This window comes from Micromesistius poutassou, assembly GCF_964030765.1.
Source record: "Micromesistius poutassou genome assembly, chromosome: 11".
Taxonomy (NCBI): domain Eukaryota; kingdom Metazoa; phylum Chordata; class Actinopteri; order Gadiformes; family Gadidae; genus Micromesistius; species Micromesistius poutassou.
In genome coordinates, this window is record NC_140281.1 from 3,498,365 (window position 1) to 3,520,784 (window position 22,420).

General features: G+C 47.1%; 1 protein-coding gene across 1 annotated transcript in view; it reads left to right on the top strand.

Annotated features, from left to right (window-relative positions):
• Window positions 1-22,420, top strand: part of LOC311355532 (ras-related protein Rab-26-like) — a gene marked incomplete at both ends in the record, with an annotated part of 57,908 nt that overhangs the window by 22,962 nt on the left and 12,526 nt on the right. Inside the window, 3 exons of the mRNA XM_084475290.1 lie at window positions 6,149-6,190; window positions 8,938-9,004; window positions 20,338-20,390. Coding sequence (XP_084331416.1) covers window positions 6,149-6,190; window positions 8,938-9,004; window positions 20,338-20,390 — 162 coding nt within the window. The remainder of the gene's footprint in view (window positions 1-6,148; window positions 6,191-8,937; window positions 9,005-20,337; window positions 20,391-22,420) is intronic.

The window sequence follows — 22,420 nt, forward strand, 5'->3', positions numbered from 1 at the left end:
TTGCTGCCCAGGCACCTCATACATATTTATAGATCTGGTCTGGACCGCTCTGTGATGGACAGATTGCTCAGAGCTGCCTTCTATTGCCGAATATTAATAGATGTTCATAATGACTCTCAGCAGGGGTGTGTGTGTGTGTGTGTGTGTGTGTGTGTGTGTGTGTGTGTGTGTGTGTGTGTGTGTGTGTGTGTGTGTGTGTGTGTGTGTGTGTGTGGCTGTGTGGCTGTGGGTCGGTGTGAATGTGGGCGATGTGGGTGTGTGTATATATGTACTGTATGTGTGTGTGTGTGTCTGTCAGTATCAGTGTGTAGTGTGTGTGGCTGGATGTCTGTGTGTTTGGTGTGGTGTACGGTGTGGATGTCTGTGTGTACGGTGTGGTGTATGAGGTGTTGCTGAGTGTCTGTTAATGGAGGTCTTTACTTCTTATGCGCTTCCAGCCACTTATTTGTATTTTATTGAACACACATATGAGGGTATAATTTGTTTCATTATTGTCAAATTATCTTTTCTCTGCCAGGGGCTTGTGTGTGTGTGTGTCTGTGTGTGTGTGTGTGTGTGTGCTCTGTATTAGCCCATAAAGTATAGTCACCATGCAGCAGTCATGCAGCAATCTTAATTAAACCCATGGCGCTTTACTGCCATTGGCTGGTTGGTTGATGGTTCTGGGTCTCCATGGCTAACCTGCAGGCATCCTTGGAGCGAGATGCCCTCACCTCGTTCCTGCTCATTAATGCCATGAGTCTTACGTCACCTTCCAAGCAGCTCCTGTCATTAATGCCATGAGTCTTACGTCACCTTCCAAGCAGCTCCTGTGTGACAGAGATGTGTGACGGTAATCAGCTGGAGCAGGCAGGGAGGTGTTGTTGACTGAACAACAAAAGACAGAGGAACACGATGTCAGACGGTGGGGGGGGGGGGCAATGGAGACGGTAGCAACACGGTCAGGGACAGACTGTAAAATAACCAAAATATGAGAGAGAGAGAGAGAGAGAGAGAGAGAGAGAGAGAGAGAGAGAGAGAGAGAGAGAGAGAGAGAGAGAGAGAGAGAGAGAGAGAGAGAGAGAGAATTTAGAGAGAAATTGGAGAGAGAGAGTGAGAGATAAAGAGCGAGAGACAGAGATAAAGAGCGAGGCTGTGAGTACAACACACGGAGGTTGACTAAAACAGATGTCCCCACAAAGCCAAACGACAGGGAAAGATAAAATAGAAAGACTAACTATGAGGACAGATGGAGGAGAGCAAACAGACAGATGGGTGACCAGACGTTGACAGAGGGAGAGGAAGCAGAGATCCACGAGAAAGAGGTGTTGGGGGTCCGATCAGAACGAGGAGTCAGCGCAATTCAATGCAGAATTGAATGAAAACCTCTGGAAACGGTCCCTTGATGTTCTCTGAAAGATTCAGTGTGTGTGTGTGTGTGTGTGTGTGTGTGTGTGTGTGTGTGTGTGTGTGTGTGTGTGTGTGTGTGTGTGTGTGTGTGTGTGTGTGTGTGTGTGTGGTCCGCATACACCAAACAAACTCGCAAGACAGTCAAAAGGCCCTCCAGGAAATAGTTGTTGGTTGTTAGAACAAAAGCAACCACTGCAGAAGCATCTTCTTGACGGCCGTTCTGTGCTGGTTGGATGGGCTGGGGAGAGAGAGAGAGACGGACGCAGGGAGAGAGTGAGGAGCAAAACGATGAATCACTTCAACACATGGACCTGGTTAATCATTAAGCTTTCACTAACATCTTAGGCAGAATGGTAAACGGGAATGATCGATAACATTACCAAGAAAAATAGATTGTTAATACGTTAACATTATTAGTCTGGACTGTACCCTTCGAAATGACTTGATGTTTGGAATTCCTTGCATTTTCCGAAAAAGTCTGGGGTGGGAATGTAAACTGAAGTGCAGAGACGCCGCCTGACGGACATCGCTGTGAGAAGAGCCTGCTCATGCACCAGCCCCCTGGTGCTCACTAAGAGGACAGCGCTTTCATCCCTTGAGCAAGGCAATCGCTAAAAGTGTACTGACTTCTGTGGAGGTCTCCCTTTACTTTTCTTCTTAATTGTGTTTGTGTGGTCGGTACTTTCTCGTGTTTCTGTGTTCATGTGGTGTGTACTGTCTTGTTAACTGTGTTTGTGTGTGTGTGTGTGTGTGTGTGTGTGTATTGGCTTAACTGTGTTTGTGTGGCGTGTTCTGTCTTGTTAACTGTGTTTGTGTGCGTGTGTGTGTATTGGCTTAACAGTGTTTGTGTGGTGTGTTATGTCTTGTTAACTCTGTGTGTGTGTGTGTGTGTTATCTTCTGTTTCTGCCGCAGACACAATCTCCCCCCTGGGATCATAAATCTCTTCCAGTGAAACTTCAGAACCATGCAGTGACTTAAGGCTTTTCCAAAATAGTTTACAATAAAAACATGTGCTCACAATGACCTGCGATTCAATGTCTATAATGTTCGTCAATATGTTCCCCTGTCACAGCACAGAATAACGGTATCTTTATGAGCCAACACTTCTCATCTGAAAGGTAGTCATAAAAGGGAAGCCACAGTAAATCAAATGCCAGTCAGATGATTTCCTCTGGGCCCAGCGTGACCGTGGATGATCTCGTGTATATAGTAATACGGTTGTGTTGAGTTCAGGGAACTCTTTTCCATTTGTGTGTGTGTTGGTGCAAAACTGGCGCCTGTCGTTTGGTGCCTGGCACTGCCCGCCGCGTGAGATTCGATTTGCAAACCCATTTTAAGGTTGAGGGGCCGCAGTGATGGTCAGCAGGAGATGCAGACACCTTCAGTGCCTCCTGACAGACTCCTGATTCTATTTTATAATCCCTTTTCAGACACTGATTTTCAGAGTACTACATACGTTTAGCCTTTTTAAATGGACTTTTCCAACCAGTGGCCACTCAAAGTGACTAACATTCACCCGTTCATACACCGACGGCGGTGTCCACCGTGCAAGGCGACAACCAGCTTATCGGGAGCAGTCAGTGGGAGGTGTGCTCAGGGACACCTCGACACTCCTCTAGGAGGAGCCAGGGATCAAAGTAGCAACCTTCCGGTTACAAGACAACCTCTTGAGCCACTGCCGCCCTGGCCACTTTCATCGAACGAGACTCACAGGGATGATGTATTTGTTCTTTATGAGCAGGTGGGGGTAAAGCGTCTTGCTCCAGGACACCTGTCGCTATACTGCAGGGTTTGTGGTTCCATCCAAACCAGAACCGTTCAATTGGGAGTCAAACCTCTAAGACCAGTACACTGAACCTCAGCGACGCAGACATCCGCAGGCTTTCTGTTGGTTGAATGGAACCCTGGGTACTGAATAAAGCTGGCTGTATTCCTGGGCATATTGAAGTGTACTCCTGGGTGAATACACTTATGTCCACGGGGTAAATGGCCGCCAATGAGGTGCAGCCGACTCCGATGTGTTCGCTGGGTGGACCAAAAACATCCCAGCATGCAATATGGATGGAATGCATCAGGAATAAGGAACGGCTTATTATGGAAATGAAATGGGCCACCTCAGTTCTGAGGGTTTCCTAAAGACCAGGATCTGTGTGAGCATGTGTGTGGCACTGGTTATGCATGCCTGCATGCAGTTGTTTGCATGCGGTTGTGCGTGCGGTTGTGCATGTGCGGGAGTGTGTGTGTGTGTGTGTGTGTGTGTGTGTGTGTGTGTGTGTGTGTGTGTGTGTGTGTGTGTGTGTGTGTGTGTGTGTGTGTGTGTGTGTGTGTGTGTGTGTGGTTGTGTGTGGTCATGCGTGTACGTGAATGACGGATGGAGAGGGTATTAGAGAGTTAACGGTTGTGTTGTGTGTATGAGCAGCTGACATACACGCACACTCACACCAATATGGAAATGTATTTACTTATTTGTATGCTGATGAAACCACTGCCTCCGACTCTGCCATATTTCCCCTCCCTGGCATCCAGCGTTGATAAATTTTCCATCTTGAAAATACTTATTTTCAATAGTTTCTTTGCCCACACCAACCTGCCTTACCCACACCACCACTCTCAGAGGTCTTACTGGCGTCCGTTTGCTCTGACCTCTCACCTGACAAACGGAATGAGGTCGTTCGCTGTGTTGTGTCTGAGAGGCCGCTAACAGAACCCCCTAGAAGAAGAAGCACTATTCATCCACCACTGAAGAAGCAATCATAACGTTGATCAAGTATCACTGCAGTACATCACACACAACCTTCTTCCGACTGGCGATCAGCCCAGCCACGCAAATGGGCCACAGACAAACTTTGATTTGTCCAACGAGTTCCACACCGGAATCTGGTGAGAAATCTGGTGTCAACATTCATTCAGCTTGATGCTTCTTATCAGGGTTGGCCATCGGTCAATCCTGAAAGCTTGACAGGATTTGTTTTCTTGTAGAGCGTTTCCAGGAGATGACCTAGAAGCTGTTCTTTATCTTTGATGTCTTTCTTCAAAAATGGGCGATTTTGTTCCAGGTGTTGAAAAAAGATAGAGGGAGGTAATTAGTTTCTGCTCAGTGGCTGTTCTCCTCATGACCTCTGACCTGGCGTTGACCTTTGCCCTGTGGAGAGAGAGACGACTGTCCCCCCAAGATAACCTTTGACCCGTGTGTTACTCCACTCCATCTTCATTGGAGCTGTTCCCTGATACATTTACATTATATTCTGTCATTTGGCAGACCTTATCTATATATTTTTAATGCTAGTGGGGTGAGGGTCAGATATCATATTAATGTATTTATGACAGTTTGAGTTCTTGTCATTCTCTGATCTCTGTGTCTCTGGATTAACGACCCTAAATTGAGTTTCTGCATCTCTGCCTCTGTCCCTCAAGGTCTAAATTCTGTCAGACTTTTTACAATGACAATGTAACATGAATAACGTTGTATTTTAAAATTGTCTGTTGTCTATATTTTATGTTTCGGACCCCAGGAAGACTAGCTCTCACTCCGGTGTGTTGCTAATGGGGATCCTAATAAATCAAATCAAATCAATTCCTATGGTTTTACTGGCATTCAAAAATAAATGTCCATTGCCACGGCACAAAAAGTACAATAAGATACAACTCTGTCCCTGTCTCTCCTGCTCCCTCTTAGTTAGCAGGAGTCCTTGAGGAGAAGGTCCAGGTCTCTCCTTTCCCTTTCTCTCTTTATGAGCAGGAGTCCTTGAGGAGGAGGAGGTGTGTGTGTGTGTGTGTGTGCGTGTGTGCGTGTGTGCGTGTGTGCGTGTGTGCGTGCGTGCGTGCGTGCGTGCGTGCGTGCGTGCGTGCGTGTCAATAGAGCAGCTGCACTCGTCATATGAAGTGCTTCACGTAAAAGTGACGCAACTCTCAACTCCACTTTGAAATAATAAATGTGTGAGTGCGTGAGTGTTGACGTGTGTTTACGTGTGTGTTTTCTACTGCGTGTGTGTTTGCAACTGGGGTGGTAAACACTGGAGTGGTAAACGCTGGTCAGCACACCACTGGGGTGTGATGATGATGACGTTGTCCTCAGCGTATGAGACTCAACACTTAACAAAGGCCGACCTCGCTGCATTTCTTTATTTGTTATTATGTAAGAATACAATAAAATAGGAATAAAAAAGCGCACGTACCGCATAGAAACACAGCGCAGGGTATTTGAAGAACGGCAATGTGAGAACAGTTAAGTGACTTACCTAACCGTGCAACCAAAGTATAAGCATTTAAGTACTTCTGAGTGTGGAAATGGGTTTAAAAATGACTAACAAGAGGAGACAGTGTTTCAGGACGTTTAATGGCACCTTTATAGAGGTGCAAGTTCAGGTTTCCTGCAGAAAATGTGTTAGTTGAACCTCAGGTGGTGGGGTTTGCCGTCAGGCTGGGGGGGGGGGGGAACAGTGAATTCATTTGTGCAATTTTAACTATACAAACATACAACAATACAACATTGTCAAAATAACAACTGACACGAGCAGTCAAAGAATTTGTGCAATTTTAACTTTTAAAATATTCAAAACTAAAGAATTTACTGAATGAAAAAATAAAAAATGTATCTTTTTTTGGGGGGCGTCGTAGTTAAGGCTGCGTGTGTTGCTAGGGCGGCCTCCTGAGCTGTACTGTGCCGTGTGAACCCCTGGGTGTTTTCCTTCACGTATGCTCCTCCTCTTTCCTGTTGACCCTGGTTTTGACCCCTTGTGTTTCTTTTCTGTTTTTTAGAATAAAGTCATGAATATCGACACGATCAAAGTCAAGCTCCAGGTAAGAAAATAAACATCTCATCCTTTTTGTCACATCAATAACTGTATAACATGTCTAGCCCCACAGGTAGAGCAGGGCATTGACACTAGCCAGGGTAAGGGTTAGATTCCCACTGCGTACATCACCTGCATCTGACCACCATCTTGGTATCCAAGGACGATAAAAAAACGCAATGCATCTAGTGCGGATATAATGCGGAAACACGTTTGCATCAATTGAACACTTCTTTTACAGTGCATTGTGGGTATAAAGTGGTGTGCGACATAGGGAGCCAGATATGTTCAGTCAAACTTCGGACAACCCGACATAATGGTGACGCCCTAAATAGTGAACTAAACAGGACACAAGTGGCCTAATTGGAACATTTACATTTACATTTAGGGCATTAGCAGCTGCTTTTATCCAAAGCGACTTACAATAAGTACATTTGTCAGAAGAAAGAGAAACAACAATATATCACTGTCGGTACAGTAAGGATGTTAATAGAACCAAGTGCCAAGCACTGACAATCACTAGGTTAACCAGTTCCCCGTATACAACAGAGATAGCTAGGATAAGACGCTACACAATGCTAGGTACTATTTATAAGTGCAAGAACGTACAACATACATTAAGTGCATACATTAAGGGCAAGGACGTACAACATACAATAAGTGAGTACATTAAGTGCCAGGACGTACACAATAAGTGAGTACATTAAGTGCCAGGACGTACATAATAAGTGAGTACATTAAGTGCCAGGACGTGCAACATACAATAAGTGTGTACATTAAGTGCCATGCCATACAACATACAATACACTGAAAGATATGTGCATGGGGTGGAGGAAGATCATTACGTGTCCCTGACGATGTTGATCTCCATAAGTCATCATCAGCAGCAAGTGACAGGAATTCAGATGAGATGTGAATTTAACCTCCTGCTTAATCTCCATCAGTCAATTAGCCCAACGCTGTTCAGAGCGGGCTGGAGCCCTGCAGGAAATCATAGTGCTCCCATCTCCCCACGAGGCTATCGTTATGAGAGAGAGAGAGAGAGAGAGAGAGAGAGAGAGAGAGAGAGAGAGAGAGAGAGAGAGAGAGAGAGAGAGAGAGAGAGAGAGAGAGAGAGAGAGAGAGAGAGAAGAGAGAGAGAGAGAGAGAGAGAGAGAGAGAGAGAGAGAGGAGAAGGAGAGGGAGAGAGAGGGTGACAGTGAGTGAGAGATAGAGAGGGAGGAAGGGGGGGAGAGAGAGAGAGCGAGGGGGTTGGGGGAGAGAGAGGGAGGAGGGGGGGAGAGAGAGAAGGGGACAGTGAGTGAGAGCTAGGGAGGGAGGGAGACTGAGGGGGGGGAGAATGTAGAAGCTGTAAGGTGAATCTCTATCCTCCTCATTATGCCTTCCTCCTCCTTTGATGTTAACGCTGCTCGCTCTGTCCCTCTCCTACATGCACGCACACACGCACACACGCACGCACGAACACACTCTCGCTGCTCCTGGTTTATCTCCCTTTCCCAGGCAGGAAGGCCTTCTCCCTCCATGGCGTCTCGATGCAGCTCTCTCCGTCAACATCTTTTGTTGTTCCCTCTTATTGTCTTACGATGAATGCTCCCCTATTACACCCGTGGGTGTTTGTGACATGCCTTGACAAAAGTGATTATTCCTCTCTCTCTCTTTCCATTCCTCTCTCTCTCTCTCTGCGTCCCATTTATCTCGTCCATCTCTGCGTGATACTATCTGGTCCATTCTCTTATTTGTTTTGTGTTCTGCTCAAATAGTTTTAATAATATATTTAGCAAAGGACTTTAATAAATCCTCTCTTGCTCTCTCTCCCTCGTTGGCTCTCTCGTTCGCTCTCTCGCGCTCTCTCGCTCTCTCGCTCTCTCTTTCTCGCCACCTCTCTCTCTCTCTCTCTGTCTCTCTTTTTCTCTCTCTCTCTCTCTCTCTCTCTCTCTCTCTGTGATTGTCAGTGTTGTAAAGAGAATTTAAATTCCGATGCTCTGATTTGCGATCTCCGATATCTCCGGTGACTGGTGGGTGGCAGGCATTGATGGACTGCGCTGGTCCACACTGGTACTGGTGATGGACTGCGCTGGTCCAGACTTGTACTGGTGCTGGACTGTACCCAGTCCCCCCCACCACCCCCCGCCCCCCCCCAGCTGTGTGTTCACACAGGACCGCCGGTCAGCCTGACAGTTGCTCGCGGCCCAGAATGCATTTCAACTGAGAAAAGTTGTAGAAATAAACCCTGAAATTAACGTTTATTTTTGAAAGAGTCATTCTCACTCTAACACACTCACACACTCTTTGTCTTATGATGTTCAAATCATAACCCTCAATCACTCATTAACTAAATTAACTTTAGTTAATGCAGTAATAAGCATGAGCCAACAGTTAATTAAAGGTTACCTAATGGTCTAGACATAATTTACTAATGGTGTTCATGTTAACAAGTAATGTACCCACTAACCCTAACCGTAACCCCTATGCTATTGCTAATTCTATATTGATGTCTAATTAACGTTCCCTAATTGGAAAGTGTTACCCATCATCCCTTGTTGTTTGGTCTCGTTAGCCCTTCAGTTTGTGTGTTTGATGCAAACAGTGTTTACTGTTCAGATTGGTGTGTCAGCAAATTATTTAAATCATGTCACCAAACAAGTTTCTATGTGTCTTCAGTTTCTATGTAAAGTCTTTCCATTCAGGCCAGGTGAAACGTGATGATGATGATGATGATGATGATGATTATGATTATGATATCTTCCTCCTTAGATTTGGGACACAGCTGGACAGGAGCGATTCCGCAGCGTCACACACGCCTACTATCGCGATGCCCACGGTAAGAGGCCTGTGTGTGTGTGTGTGTGTGTGTGTGTGTGTGTGTGTGTGTGTGTGTGTGTGTGTGTGTTAATGTGTGTGTGTGTGTGTGTCTGAATGTGTGTGTGTGTGTGTGTGTGTATGTGTGTGTGTGTGTGTGTGTGTGTGTTTGATGAATGTGTGTGTGTGTGTGTGTGTGTATGTGTGTGTGTGTGTGTGTGTCTGAATTTATATGTGCGTGTCTGTGGCAGTTGGCCTGAGGCAAACTGCTATCACCAGTCAGCAATGGGGCCGCTCCAGATATCATATCACACACACACACACACACACACACACACACACACACACACACACACACACACATGCCCCCTCCTGGTGGCAGTAATATCAGCTGCGTAGTCCAATCTCACCTTAATGGCACACTGGGTTTTTCCACTGCCAGTGGGCCACTGGGCTGCCTTTCATTTGTTTTATGTAATGTGTTTCTGGCCCTCTGTGTGTGTGTGTGTGTGTGTGTGTGTGTGTGTGTGTGTGGGTTTGTGTTTTATTAGTTTAAATATATATATTATTTTTTACTGTGTGTGTGTGTATGTGTGTGCATAACTGTTGTGTTCTGGTCACCCATGCTCCCTGCTGGGCCCCCTGTGTAGCGCAGCTGATGGGAGTTGGTCTAAACTCAACCACAGTGACACCATGAGAGACGTACTCCAGCCATAACGTCTCCTTTTATATGACCCCACTACCTCGACCCCAGCTCTGCTGCTGCTGCGGGTGACAGTTGAAGGCTGCCCAACTCGGGAAAATAGGAAAGGGCTTAGCTCCGCTAAAGACCACAGTGCAGTGATTGAAAAGCAGCCGGACACAGAGTGAAGCGCTGAGAGACATTTCTCACTCTGTCAGTCTCTGGTGCGTTAAGTACATCTGCTCTCCAGTGCCTTTTAATGAACACATCTCAGCAGCCACTAGGGTGTGTGCTGGTTCTGGATTACAACCACAGCCTTACCTGTGTGTGTGTGTGTGTGTGTGTGTGTGTGTGTGTGTGTGTGTGTGTGTGTGTGTGTGTGTGTGTGTGTGTGTGTGTGTGTGTGTGTGTGTGTGAGTGTGTCTGTGTGTGTATGGAGGGGTGTGTTTATGGGTGTGTGTGTGTGTGTGTGTGTGTGTGTGTGTGTGTGTGTGTGTGTGTGTGGATCAGTGGAGGCTTCTCCAGTGAGGAGGGGGAGGAAGATTCTCCTCAACATTGTTGAGAATAAAAAGTGTAGATTGCAGACTACAGGCTACTGTAATGAATTAATGTACTTAAATATGACTACTTTAATGCCTTTGTATATGTAATGTTCGTTTCCCTGGTTAAAGGGATATTAGCACCCCCTATCGCCTATTGAATATTACTTCGGGGAGGACGTTCCTCCCTCAGCCTCCATTGACTCCCATTCATTTCTCAGGAACTACTGGCGGCCGGTGGATAACATGGGGGTCAATGGGAGAGAGGAGGAAAGTCCTCCTCTGAGTGGGTGTGACTAGCTAAGGATCTGAATTGTGTCAACGTCTGTTCACGAATAGGCTGGAGCTCTGGCTGCGCTATGAACCAATAAGCAGGAGCCCTGGCTGTGGAGCAGGGAGGGTTTATCCCCTCAAGTCTCTAGGCTACGAGAACCAACGAACCCGCTCGTATGCCTCGTTTCCACCGAGCGGTGCACTACTGTTCGTTGCGGTACAGTGCGGCTCTGTTCGCTGGCATTTCCACCGAGCGGTGCGGTTTGGTTCGGTTCGCTTATATTGGCGTTTCCAACGACAAAAGTCTGCCGAAATAAACGAGCTGAGACCTTATTTTTCGGTACTCCACTGTTGGGTTACCAAGCCATCTGAAAGTGTGGCGAAAACGTGGAGTTACACTCATCGTTATTCTGAAATCACTTAAAAAATATCCTGTTTGGTATGACCAGGTCACTGATATCTTTGCAACACAAACAGAGGAGGATTGACTTGATCTATAAATAAAGTCCCTCAATCAAATCAAAAACAAAATCAAAACAATGTTAGGCTTACAGCCCATGTCAATAGTTGTGAAATTATGTTCTTGTTGTTCTTTTCATTGTTTGTTACTCTGACCATTCTGTTTAATATTGTGGAAAGGATGTTAGTGAATGATTCAGAGCATGATGCATTTTAAATGGCATCACTTTTGTTCTTGTGTCTTAATTTTTATTAAAACTATTGTAGCTGAAAATAAACATAGCCAAATTACAACCAATAGCTTCAGTCATTGAGGGCAAAAATAGGCCCAAAAATAGGCCCAAGGATTTTTTAATTTAGTTTTACAAATCAAGAGTAGGCCTAATTTGACTAATAGGCTTTGCATCCTTTCCTTCTGCCCTTGTAGTCCAAGACATGCTGCCCACCAGCTTTCAAAGTACAATGCTGCCACTGGTGGATTTGTATACATTTTATTCACATAATTATCCCTCCCTGCTATTTTGTATTTCACCAAAACACCCTGAAACAACTTGATTCTCACATACTTATGCCACCATACGCCACTAACAGTGCAAGCAGGCCAATGGCAACCAAGCGCGCAGTCCTTCCTCTCTCACTTTAAGAACCACCAGCCGCCACTGGTGTGGATGGGTGTGTGTGTGTGTGTGTGTGGGGGTGGGTGTGTGTGTGTGTGTGTTCAGTTGATGTGAATGTCTGTGTGTGGGTTTGTCTGTGTGAATCTCTGTTGTGAGTGCTTGTGCATGCATGCTTGTGTGTGTGTTCAGTTGCGTCCATGTGAATGTGTGTGTGTGCGTGCGTGTCTGTGCCCTAATCAGTCCATGTCCGGCTGTCCTGTGACCAGACAGCGTAACCCCCACCCCCCTCCCTCCCCCCTCCCTCCCCCCTCCCTCCCCCCTCCCTCCCCCCCGCGCTTTCCTAACAAGCATCCCGGGTCGTCTCCGCCCAGCGTTCAGCCCCTCGCCGGCAGGAAGCTTTTAAATCAAGCTTGGTGAAACTGACAGGCAGCCGGGGGAGGAAGCACGCACTCACACACTTCCTGTCCTCTCACGGGTGCCATCCTTCGCTAGGAGAGCTGCTGCGGCCTGTCAGCGTGTCTCCACCGCCACGCCGAGCTGTGGTTGTCCGTTGAGTTATGGATCGCTCTCAGAACAGGATGTCAGACCGGAGGCGGTGAACACGGTGCTAAGGAGCGGTACCACTGGGGAGGAGGAGAACCGTTCAGTGGATGTTGTTAGGGTTAGTGTTCAGATGACACTGAACACTCATTAGGAGGTTCTTCTGCGGCTGCATGAGTTACTCTCTCCTTCCTTTAGACAAAGAAAGAATCGAGTTAACGTTTAAATGTTGTGGAAGACTGCTTTGAGATTCACGTAAAGGGTTACGTCGGTCTGACCACTTAAACGCGCGCCGAGCGAACCACCAGACTCGGCTGGTGAAGTATTGGAACCCGTGACAGGATATCTTTGCGTATGCCTTCCTGGTTATTCCATAGCGTTATCAATATACAGCTTATTTTGTTGGAAAAATCTAATTTTTCAAGAGTGGCCGAAACTGGACAGATTCAGAATAAGTGCGACGTTCTCGCCTCTCTTGGCGGCTGACCTCCCTGAGGGTCTCATTCCCCAGCCTGCCAGACCGTCCCCTGGCCCGTCTGTTACGGCCTTGCTGTGACATTTGTGACAAGGGTGCAGGCGGAAATGATCTTGAAAGCAGCCTCGTGTGTGAATAGAGGCAATCACTGGTGGTGCTTGAAAGGTTGTCCCGGCAATTGACCGGGAAGGTTGTGTGAAAGAGTCTGGCGCACTTTGGACAAAAGTGCTAAATGACTAAATACAGGGAACCCATGGAGGTATTAAAGTATTGAAAGTCTAGAATTCAAGTCTTTTAAAGGCATTACAAAGTCAGTCTGTTCCCTGTGGATGTCTCAAAGAAACATTAGCTGATGTTGTTTATATTTCAGACACGTTTCCCATAAATGTTTATACTTATAACACAGTTCCATGTGAGGACTTTAATTTAGCTACACCTGCTGGGTCTTGGAAATCTCTTTTAAATTGAGTTATAAGTGGTATTAAAAAGTCTTAAATGGACCTGGTTGAAAACTGAGATTGTCTAAATAGGGGAATAGCCAATAAAAGTGTTGTAAAATGCATCCACTGGTAAACACAGATCCTATCATCATCTTCATACCCTTTGCAGCAGGATGTGGGACTACGTTTGTAGGGCTGGCAGTACATTGGAAGACCTGAATGACATTTGAACAAGGTGGTTAGACTGAATGGAAGAAGAATGAGTGTACATGGGTGATGGTCCTGGTACTGATCTGATGGACGATGTAGGAAGGGCTCACTGGCACAGGGGCAATTTAATCGAATGCGTTGGGTTTGATTGACTCATTTGTCTTAATCTTCTCTCTCTCTGTAGTAATTACAGTGAAAGATGCGTCTTTAGGTTGACATCTCCGCGCCTCTGTGTTCAGCAGTAGACTCCTCTGACCTCCATCTGGTGATTATGCTCCTTGTAGGAGAACAGGCCTTTATATTACTGGACACGAGTGAACTGGTTTGTGTTTGGGCTGAGGTCGGTGCAGTGTGGATAAACTGGTGCACCACTAACGGAAGGCTGTAAGATCCCGCCCTCTGACTGTCTGACGAACCGTCTGTCATCCAATCACAGTGGACACTTCAGGGGGGGGGGGGCAGAAATTAATCTAATCAAAGTATAAGGAAAGAACAAAAAAAATAAATTCCCAGCTAAAGTCTGGGCCAAGGCTGCATGACTTAAAGATGGGAATGAAAATAGAAAGAAATCCTTTCAGCTCTCCAGTATAGAAATAAGACATGGGGCCTAAGAACACACAGCGGGATTACAGAGTAAGAGCGAGGTTAGGATTCGTGGTCTTTCATGCAGAGTGAGGGGTGCAAGCACAATAGGCCTTTGACTCCTTGTGATTACAGGAGACTCATGAGCTCAGAGTGTAAGTAAAGAATTCATCATCTGACCCTTCGATGAAAAGGATTTAAAAAAACAGAATGGAAAATGCTGTATGAAACCTTTTCCTTTGAGTATCCATACCTTCCGGAGCCTTGAACCACGGCTTTAGTCAAACAAAGCACTGAGCTCTGATCTCTCGAGCTGCTGGGGAGAAAAAGTACGACTGAGAATGATTGTTAAAGGCTTCAGTGATTCATTGTTTCTATCCATAGGAAAACCCCACAGTGCTTTCCTGTGATAGTCTGTCAGATCACCCTGGAGGAGGCCTAGTAGCTGTAGCAGTTTTTCTACGTTAAATAAAGTTTCTATTCCTGAATTAACTCATGTGAAATTGACTAATGTCTAGCAGGTGACTAAAGTGTAAGATATTTTGTGCAGCAGTGCTGATGTGTGTGTTTGGTGGACGTGCTCACTATTTTGATGTGAGCGTGCAGTGTTGATGTGCGCATGCACGGGTGCTGATGCACTAGTGCACGGTGCCGATGTGAGCGTGCACGATGGTGATGTGCGCGTGCACGGTGTGGATGTGAGTGTGCACGTTGGTGATTTGCGCGTGCACAGTGGTGATGAACTAGTGCCCGGTGTCGATCTGAGTGTGCACAGTAGTGATTTGAGCATCCACAGCTCTGTGTCTGTCTGTCTGTCTGTCTGTCTGTCTGTCTGTCTGTCTGTCTGTCTGTCTGTCTGTCTGTCTGTCTGTCTGTCTGTGTCTGTCTGTCTGCCTGTCTCTCTCTGTCTCTGTCGGTCTGTCTGCCTGTATGTCTGTCTCCCTTCCCTCTGTCTCAGGCAGAGAAGTACGGTGGGAGGGATGGGGGAGACAGAGCCACAAGGAGATGGAGACAGGGTGAGAGAGATTGAGGGAGGGAGAGAATGAAATTTCGTTTGAAGTGTGAATGCAGGTGTGGAGAAGATTATAGACGGTGAGAGACAGACACACAGGTTCTGTTACACAGGCTTGTGTAACAGAAGAGCTATAGAGGAACAAGGCGAGGAGGTACGATGCAGAGTCCACTGGTTGGAGTAATAGAAAGGAGGGATGAAGGGGAGGGAGTGTGTGGTTCTGACGGGGGGTAAGGATGGACGAGGAGAGAAATGACAGTTGGAGAGAAGCAATGAGGACAATGTGTTAGTGTTAACACAGCCTTGAGCGGTGCGATCCATCATCCACCTATCTGGAGCTCACACACACGCAGAAACGCACACACCCAACTGTACACACACACGCACACACACACAACCGTACACACACACATTTGCCTCTTGCATACAAACACTTGGTGAGGAGAAACTCAAAGATGCTCTGGGCGTTTCTAGACCTTCATGTCTACTACTACTATGTAGTAGTAGATAACTTTATTGTCCCCGTGAGGCAGTTTGGTTTGCGGCTCAGTCGCACTTCATGATAGAACTTCAGACATATGACACAAACAAAAAGTCCATACATCAGACACTGACAGACATAACATGAAGAACATACACTACACTACATCACACACTACAATACACTATATATCCCTGGGTTAGAATGGGTTTGGATCTGTTCCTGGTCATAAGGGGTAGGCAGAAACGACGACCAGAGAGCAGTAGTTTAAAATGGGATGCCAGGGGGTGTGTACAGTCACATACAATGTGATTGGCTTTTCTCACCAGTCTGTCTTTGTAAATGTGTTCAATTCTCGGTAGTGTACGTGATCCCAAGTAACTTGCTGGCAGTTGTAACTGTTTTTCTGATTTACTTTTTCTGTGATTCAGTGGCATTTCCGAACCAGCGGTGTCTACGGTACATGAAATGAACAGCATAGGAAACAACGTTTATGAGCAACAGGACTACTAGGACCCCCCCCACTCCCTACTGAAGTCCTCCTGGGTCAGGGCCCGGTTGGCAGGAGGCAGGGCTGAGTCAGAGGCACCAGGTGTGCTCGGCGAGGAGACTTGGCGGAGACACGCCCCCTCATCGCCGTGGCTCTGATGATGAAGAGTGACGAGAGGAACCACGCCTTCTCATGCACACACACACACACACACACACACACATACACATACAAGGACACACACATACAGGGACACACACACACACATACTGGGACACACACACACACACACACACACATATATATGTCTATAGCACTTTGTCGCTGGCAGGCTATTGTGGCATTTTATAAAGTGACACTAATTGAAGGTGTGCGTTTGTGTGATGGTGTGTGTGTGTTTGTGTGATGGTGTGTGTGTGTTTGTGATGGTGTGTGTGTGAGAACACAAACAACAGTAATGAGCTTTTAAAATGACTCAGGCCTGAGCTGTCGCTTAATTATTAGTTTATGGAATATGGCACCTTTCAGATTGTGTGTGTGTGTGTGTGTGTCTGTGTGTGTGCTGACGATTATTGACACAAATAATTGTCTGAAAGATTATCGATGCTGACGTTCTACATCGATTCCTCAATCCCGCTTCACTCTTCCTGACATATCTGTCTTTCTCTCTGTGTCTCACTCTCTATCTGTCTCTCTCTCCCTCCCCCCTCACTCTCTCTCGCCCTTCGCCCCTCTCTTTCTGTCTGTTTCTCTGTCTATCTCTCTCTATCTGTCTCTCTCTCAACCCCCCTCACTCTCTCTCGCCCTTCGCCCCTCTCTTTCTGTCTGTTCCTCTGTCTATCTCTCTCTATCTGTCTGTCCCTCCCTCCCCCTTCACTCTCGCTCGTCACCCCTCTCTCTTTCTGTCTCTCTCTCTCCACCTCTGTTTCTCTCTCTCTATCTCTCTCTGTTCCTCTAGGTCTCTCTCTTTGTCCGTCTGTCTGTCTGTCCTTCTCTCACCCACCCTCCCCCTCTCTCGCTCTCTCTCCCGCCCCCTTTCTCTTTTCTTCTTTCTCATCCTCTCCCCCTCTCACTCCCTTGGCAACACCCGCGGGCATGTCATGTGCAACAGACAGCAAGACTTTCTTAGGTGGAAGTTGAGTTGGATCATGTTGATGCCTTCTCCTCATTTCTTTCTGTCATAAGAATTCCGTCTGACGACTCCCCGTGGAGCGAGAGAACCACCTCATCGCTGATGACGGATTCAGACGTACATCGTGCACAAGATCAACACATCAACACATTCAACACATCAACACTAGTGTGCACACCAATGATCCCTGGGTGTTTTCTTTAGAATATCAATATCAAATCAATATGCTGTCAGATCGCCCTGGAGGAGGTCCTAGGAGCTGAAGCAGTTTACTACCTTAAGTTTTGTTTCAATTCTTTGGGTTAAGATGGCCGTTGAAATTATGAATTGATGAAATGTGTGAGGGATGAGTTGTGTTGTGACTCATGTCTATCTAGTGACTATACTCAACCATCAACTATGTGTGAAAGAGCCTTATCCTTAGGGCACTTATCGCTCTCTCTCTCTCTTTCCTATTCACCTCTATCTATCTATGTCTCTCTCCCTGTTGGCAGCTGGTTTATGGTTCTAGACACAAACTCTAACTCTACATATAACTTTGAACTCAAACGTTGGGGGAGATAATTTCTGCCTCCTATTTATAGCCTAATGATTATCCTTTAATCCATATCTTGGTCTCCCTGGCTCTTGTTGTTTATTCCTCCTCCCTGAGGAGGTCAGACCCTCGCTCTCTTTTTCTCTGCCCTTCTGTAACTTTCTCTCTCTTGGGGTTTCACCCGACCGTGGCTAATGTCGTGCCATTTGTCCTTCCTTGTTCTCTTACTGACTTTTCTCTCTGTTGATCTCCCTCTCGCTCTCTCTCTCACTCTCTCTCGCTCTCTCTCTCACTCTCGCTCTCTCTTCCTCCTCTTTTTCTTTTTCATCTTTCTCCAACAATCTTGCACCCTCTTTCTCTAGATACTTCCTCTCTATCTACACCTCCCTCTCTCCCCCTCCATTCCCCCTTCCTCCCCTCCTCCCTCTCTCTCTTTCTCCCTTCCTCCTCCTTCTCTTCCTCCCTTCCTCCCTCTCTCTCTTCCTCCCTCCCTCACCCGGTCTCCATTCTATTGTCCCTTCCTGTTTGTGTTATCTGGGGAGCAAGGCTGCCCGCCACATGATAACAACCAATCACACAACCTTCACGCCACCGCCTGGCCAATAGAAACACAGCACCGGTGTAATCCATGAACCAGGGGTTTAGGAAGGACTCTGGAGTGGAGGAGGAGTGGGCGGAATATCGACCTGCAAGACATGATGTCAACATACACGGCACAATATTGGATTGAACGGTCCCACTCTGTTTGACGAGAGCACTGTTCACCTTAATGGACCGGGACCCGCCAGTCAGGCTGAGGTTAAAGCGGTGTGTTGGCTGGCTTCTTATCTCTTGACTTACTCTTCGACGAAGCCACTGACCTTTATGTTGAACTTTATCATTGATCTGCGGAGCGTCTCTGAGGTTGAGTTTGTTCGGCAGTGTGTGTTTTTCTACTCAGTGATCAACGTGGACAGATGCTACTTTTCCTTTCATACAAATGTTTTGATATCGGGTCGAATTTATTTTTTATTTATTTTCTCATCTTTTGTACTTCTACTGCTGACGAGGTCCGTCCTCACTTTGGAGAATCCTTATTTTTTATTATTATTTCATTCATTCAGTTTCTCTCTGATAAATCCATTGCAACTGCCTTGTCTGGGAAACAAGAAATATGAGAGTGCTGCTAATGACCATATTATGCACCCCTGATGGCGACATTAAGTATTATTCACAGGACGTGGGGGTGAATTGCTTTCTAATGGCATTCCTTGTAGCTGCTGGCCGTTCAATTTTAAAGAGAGGAAATGGTGTCCAGTTCTCGATTCAATTCGAATCCCAAGATTACCTCTAAATACCAAATCACTGGAGCGAATAGAGTCCCTCTGCCTCCAACACGAGGCCGACCTCATATCCGAGGTCACGCTGCACATCAGACGGCTGCCAAACACAACGGCCAGGACGGCTGCCAGACGCTGCGATGCGATTGGCTGTCCTACTACTAGTATTGATTGTGCTGAGGAACAGGAAAGTTAGGCCGGCTGCTGGCTCTGGATCAGCTGTTCCCTCCCACGAGACATGAGGAACACCCCCCTATAGGTGGTGAGGATCAGGAGGTGGTACGACCCACTGGCAGAGCGGGGGGCAGTCTGGTCCTGAGGTTCAGGACCTGGTCTGTAGTCCAGTCCAGACGTCCAGGAGGTGGTCTGTAGTCCGGTCCTGAGTTTCAGGACGTGGTCTGTAGTCCGGTCCAGAGGTCCAGGATGTGGTCTGTAGTCCGGTCCTGAGGTGGTCTGTAGTCCGGTCCTGAGGTGGTCTGTAGTCCGGTCCTGAGGTCCAGGACGTGGTCTGTAGTCCGGTCCTGAGGTGGTCTGTAGTCCGGTCCTGAGGTCCAGGACGTGGTCTGTAGTCCGGTCCTGAGGTGGTCTGTAGTCCGGTCCTGAGGTCCAGGACGTGGTCTGTAGTCCGGTCCTGAGGTAGTCTGTAGTCCGGTCCTGAGGTTCAGGACGTGGTCTGTAGTCCGGTCCTGAGGTGGTCTGTAGTCCGGTCCTGAGGTTCAGGACGTGGTCTGTAGTCCGGTCCTGAGGTGGTCTGTAGTCCGGTCCTGAGGTCCAGGACGTGGTCTGTAGTCCGGTCCTGAGGTGGTCTGTAGTCCGGTCCTGAGGTCCAGGACATGGTCTGTAGTCCGGTCCTGAGGTCCAGGATGTGGTCTGTAGTCCGGTCCTGAGGTGGTCTGTAGTCCGGTCCTGAGGTCCAGACGTGGTCTGTAGTCCGGTCCTGAGGTGGTCTGTAGTCCGGTCCTGAGGTCCAGGAGGTGGTCTGTAGTCCGGTCCTGAGGTGGTCTGTAGTCCGGTCCTGAGGTGGTCTGTAATCCGGTCCTGAGATGGTCTGTAGTCCGGTCCTGAGGTCCAGGACGTGGTCTGTAGTCTGGTCCTGAGGTGGTCTGTAGTCCGGTCCTGAGGTCCAGGACGTGGTCTGTAGTCCGGTCCTGAGGTGGTCTGTAGTCCGGTCCTGAGGTCCAGGAGGTGGTCTGTAGTCCGGTCCTGAGGTGGTCTGTAGTCCGGTCCTGAGGTCCAGGACGTGGTCTGTAGTCCGGTCCTGAGGTGGTCTGTAGTCCGGTCCTGAGGTCCAGGAGGTGGTCTGTAGATGTAGTCAGTAGATGTGGTCTGCAGCGTCAGCAGCTCAGCAATGGTTCTGATCTGGGCAGTCTGTCAGCACAACATTCCTCCGCCACTTACATAACGAGAAGCTTAATTAATTTGCTTAACTGTTTAACACCTCGTATGGCAACGGTATCTACAAATAAAATTAATTAATAATGCGTTCCGGTGTGTTTGATTGGTTTGGTTTTTTTGTTTCATGCCAGCGGTGCTTCTGTCTGATGTGTATATTTATCTCCATCTCCGCAGCCCTCCTCCTCCTCTATGACGTCACCAACAAGGGCTCCTTTGACAACATCAGGGTAAGGAGATGATTACCGCTCTCGCTCTCTGTTCGTCCGGCTCATCCTCCCCGTCGCCCAATAGATGAAAATAATTTAATTTAATTTAAGAATGCTGCTGCAGTGGCTCTCCAACACAACCAAGAACTAGAGGTAGACTAGATGTTTAGAAGCACTGACTATATGTTTAGATGCAGTGAATATATGTTTAGAAGCACTGTCTATATGTTTAGATGCAGTGAATATATGTTTAGAAGCACTGACTATATGTTTAGATGCAGTGAATATATGTTTAGAAGCAGTGACTATATGTTTAGAAGCAGTGACTATGTTTAGATGCAGTGAATATATGTTTAGATGCAGTGACGTTGTACTATTGCAGTGACTATATGTTTGGATGCAGTTGCTATATGTTAAGAAGCAGTGACTATATGTTTAGATGCAGTGATGCTGTACTCATGCAGTGAAAATATGTTAAGATGCAGTGAGTATATATTTAGATGTGGGTATTAGATGCAGTGGCCTTTATATGCAGTGGTTATTAGATGCAGTTGGCGCTAGATGCAGTGGTTAATAGATGCAGTGTGCATTAGATGCAGTGGTTATTAGTCGCAGTGGTTTTTAGATGCAGTTGGCGTTAGATGCAGTGGTTATAAGATGCAGTGGGCATTATATGCAGGGACCTTTAGATGCATTTAAAGGATAGTGTTAAGCTGTTTAATTGGGAGTAATCAAACCAGGGGCTGTGTTGTTGACCAACTGGGTAGCCACCTATCATCCACCTATTATCCTGTGATGGAACCAGAAGCCCCAGCGGTGGTAGACTAGGGCTGTGTTAGTCATCACTCTAGATGCAGATGGATGAAACCCCATCTTTACTCTGCAGGTGAGCCATATTCTGCAAATACTTTATGTGCTGTAAGAGGGATGCATATTGGATTTTCTGGATGAAAGCTGGATAAAACGAAGAATTATAACCTTTGTAAGTTAGATTATTTGACAGAGTTCCACTGTATGTCTGCTTCACAGTCCCTCTCTCTCTCACTCTCTCGCTTGCTCCCTTGTTCTCTCTCTATATATATATGATATACAGTATATATATTATATATATATATATATATATATATATATCTCTTTCTCTTTCCTGTTCCCTATCTCTCGTACCTCCCTTTCTCACCATCAAACACTAAATTCCTCCCTTAAAGTGTCAGAGGAGTATCACAGCACCGGCTCTGGGAGTCTGATCACGTGCTAGAAGACAACGAGGAAGAGGAGGAGGGTGAGGAAGACAATTAATGGTGGTGACAGCTGACAACTGGGAGCCGCTGTGAGAGAGCATGTTGGTTTTACCTCCAAATGGACCCATCGCTCTGGGATCCCCCGGGAGGCTGGGGACTCGCTCCCTGGGCTGCCACTGAACTCCATTCTGCCAATTTCTAACACTACGTGGACCATTATACATGCGTGTGTGTGTGTGCGCGTGTGTGTGTGTTTGCATGTGTGTGAGTGTGTATATGTCTGTGTGTGCGTTTGCATGTGGTTGCGTGTGTGCGCGTGCGTGCGTGTCCATGTAAGTCTGGCACATCAGGGAACCGTCTGCCACCTGGCTGTCCTGCTTCAGGTGCACCTGGGGTGTGTGTGTGTGTGTGATGCAGCATGTCTGGTGTCTGGCTGTCCCCGACTGGCAGGCGGTGGGGGTGCTGGACGGGATGGGGGGCAGGCATCGGCATGCTAGATGGTCCGCTGATAGAGACAGGGAGGCGGAGCTGGTGGGGGGGGATGCCAGATTGGGGCGAGGTGTTTTGTGTGTGACATTTCCATCGCTCCACGTGTCGTACAGCAAGACTCTGCTGGGGGGCGATGCGTAAAGGGTGGGCTCAGCACCCACCGAATATGTGCTGGAGGAAATGAAGAAATTTCCATCACCGTGTCGGAACAGATCCAGCATTCTGGGTAAATCCTTTGTTTTCAGTCTAGGGTAACCTTGGACAAATCATTTGCTGTATTTTAAAGTAAAAAATGTAAAACAATAAATAAGTTAGGATTTCTCA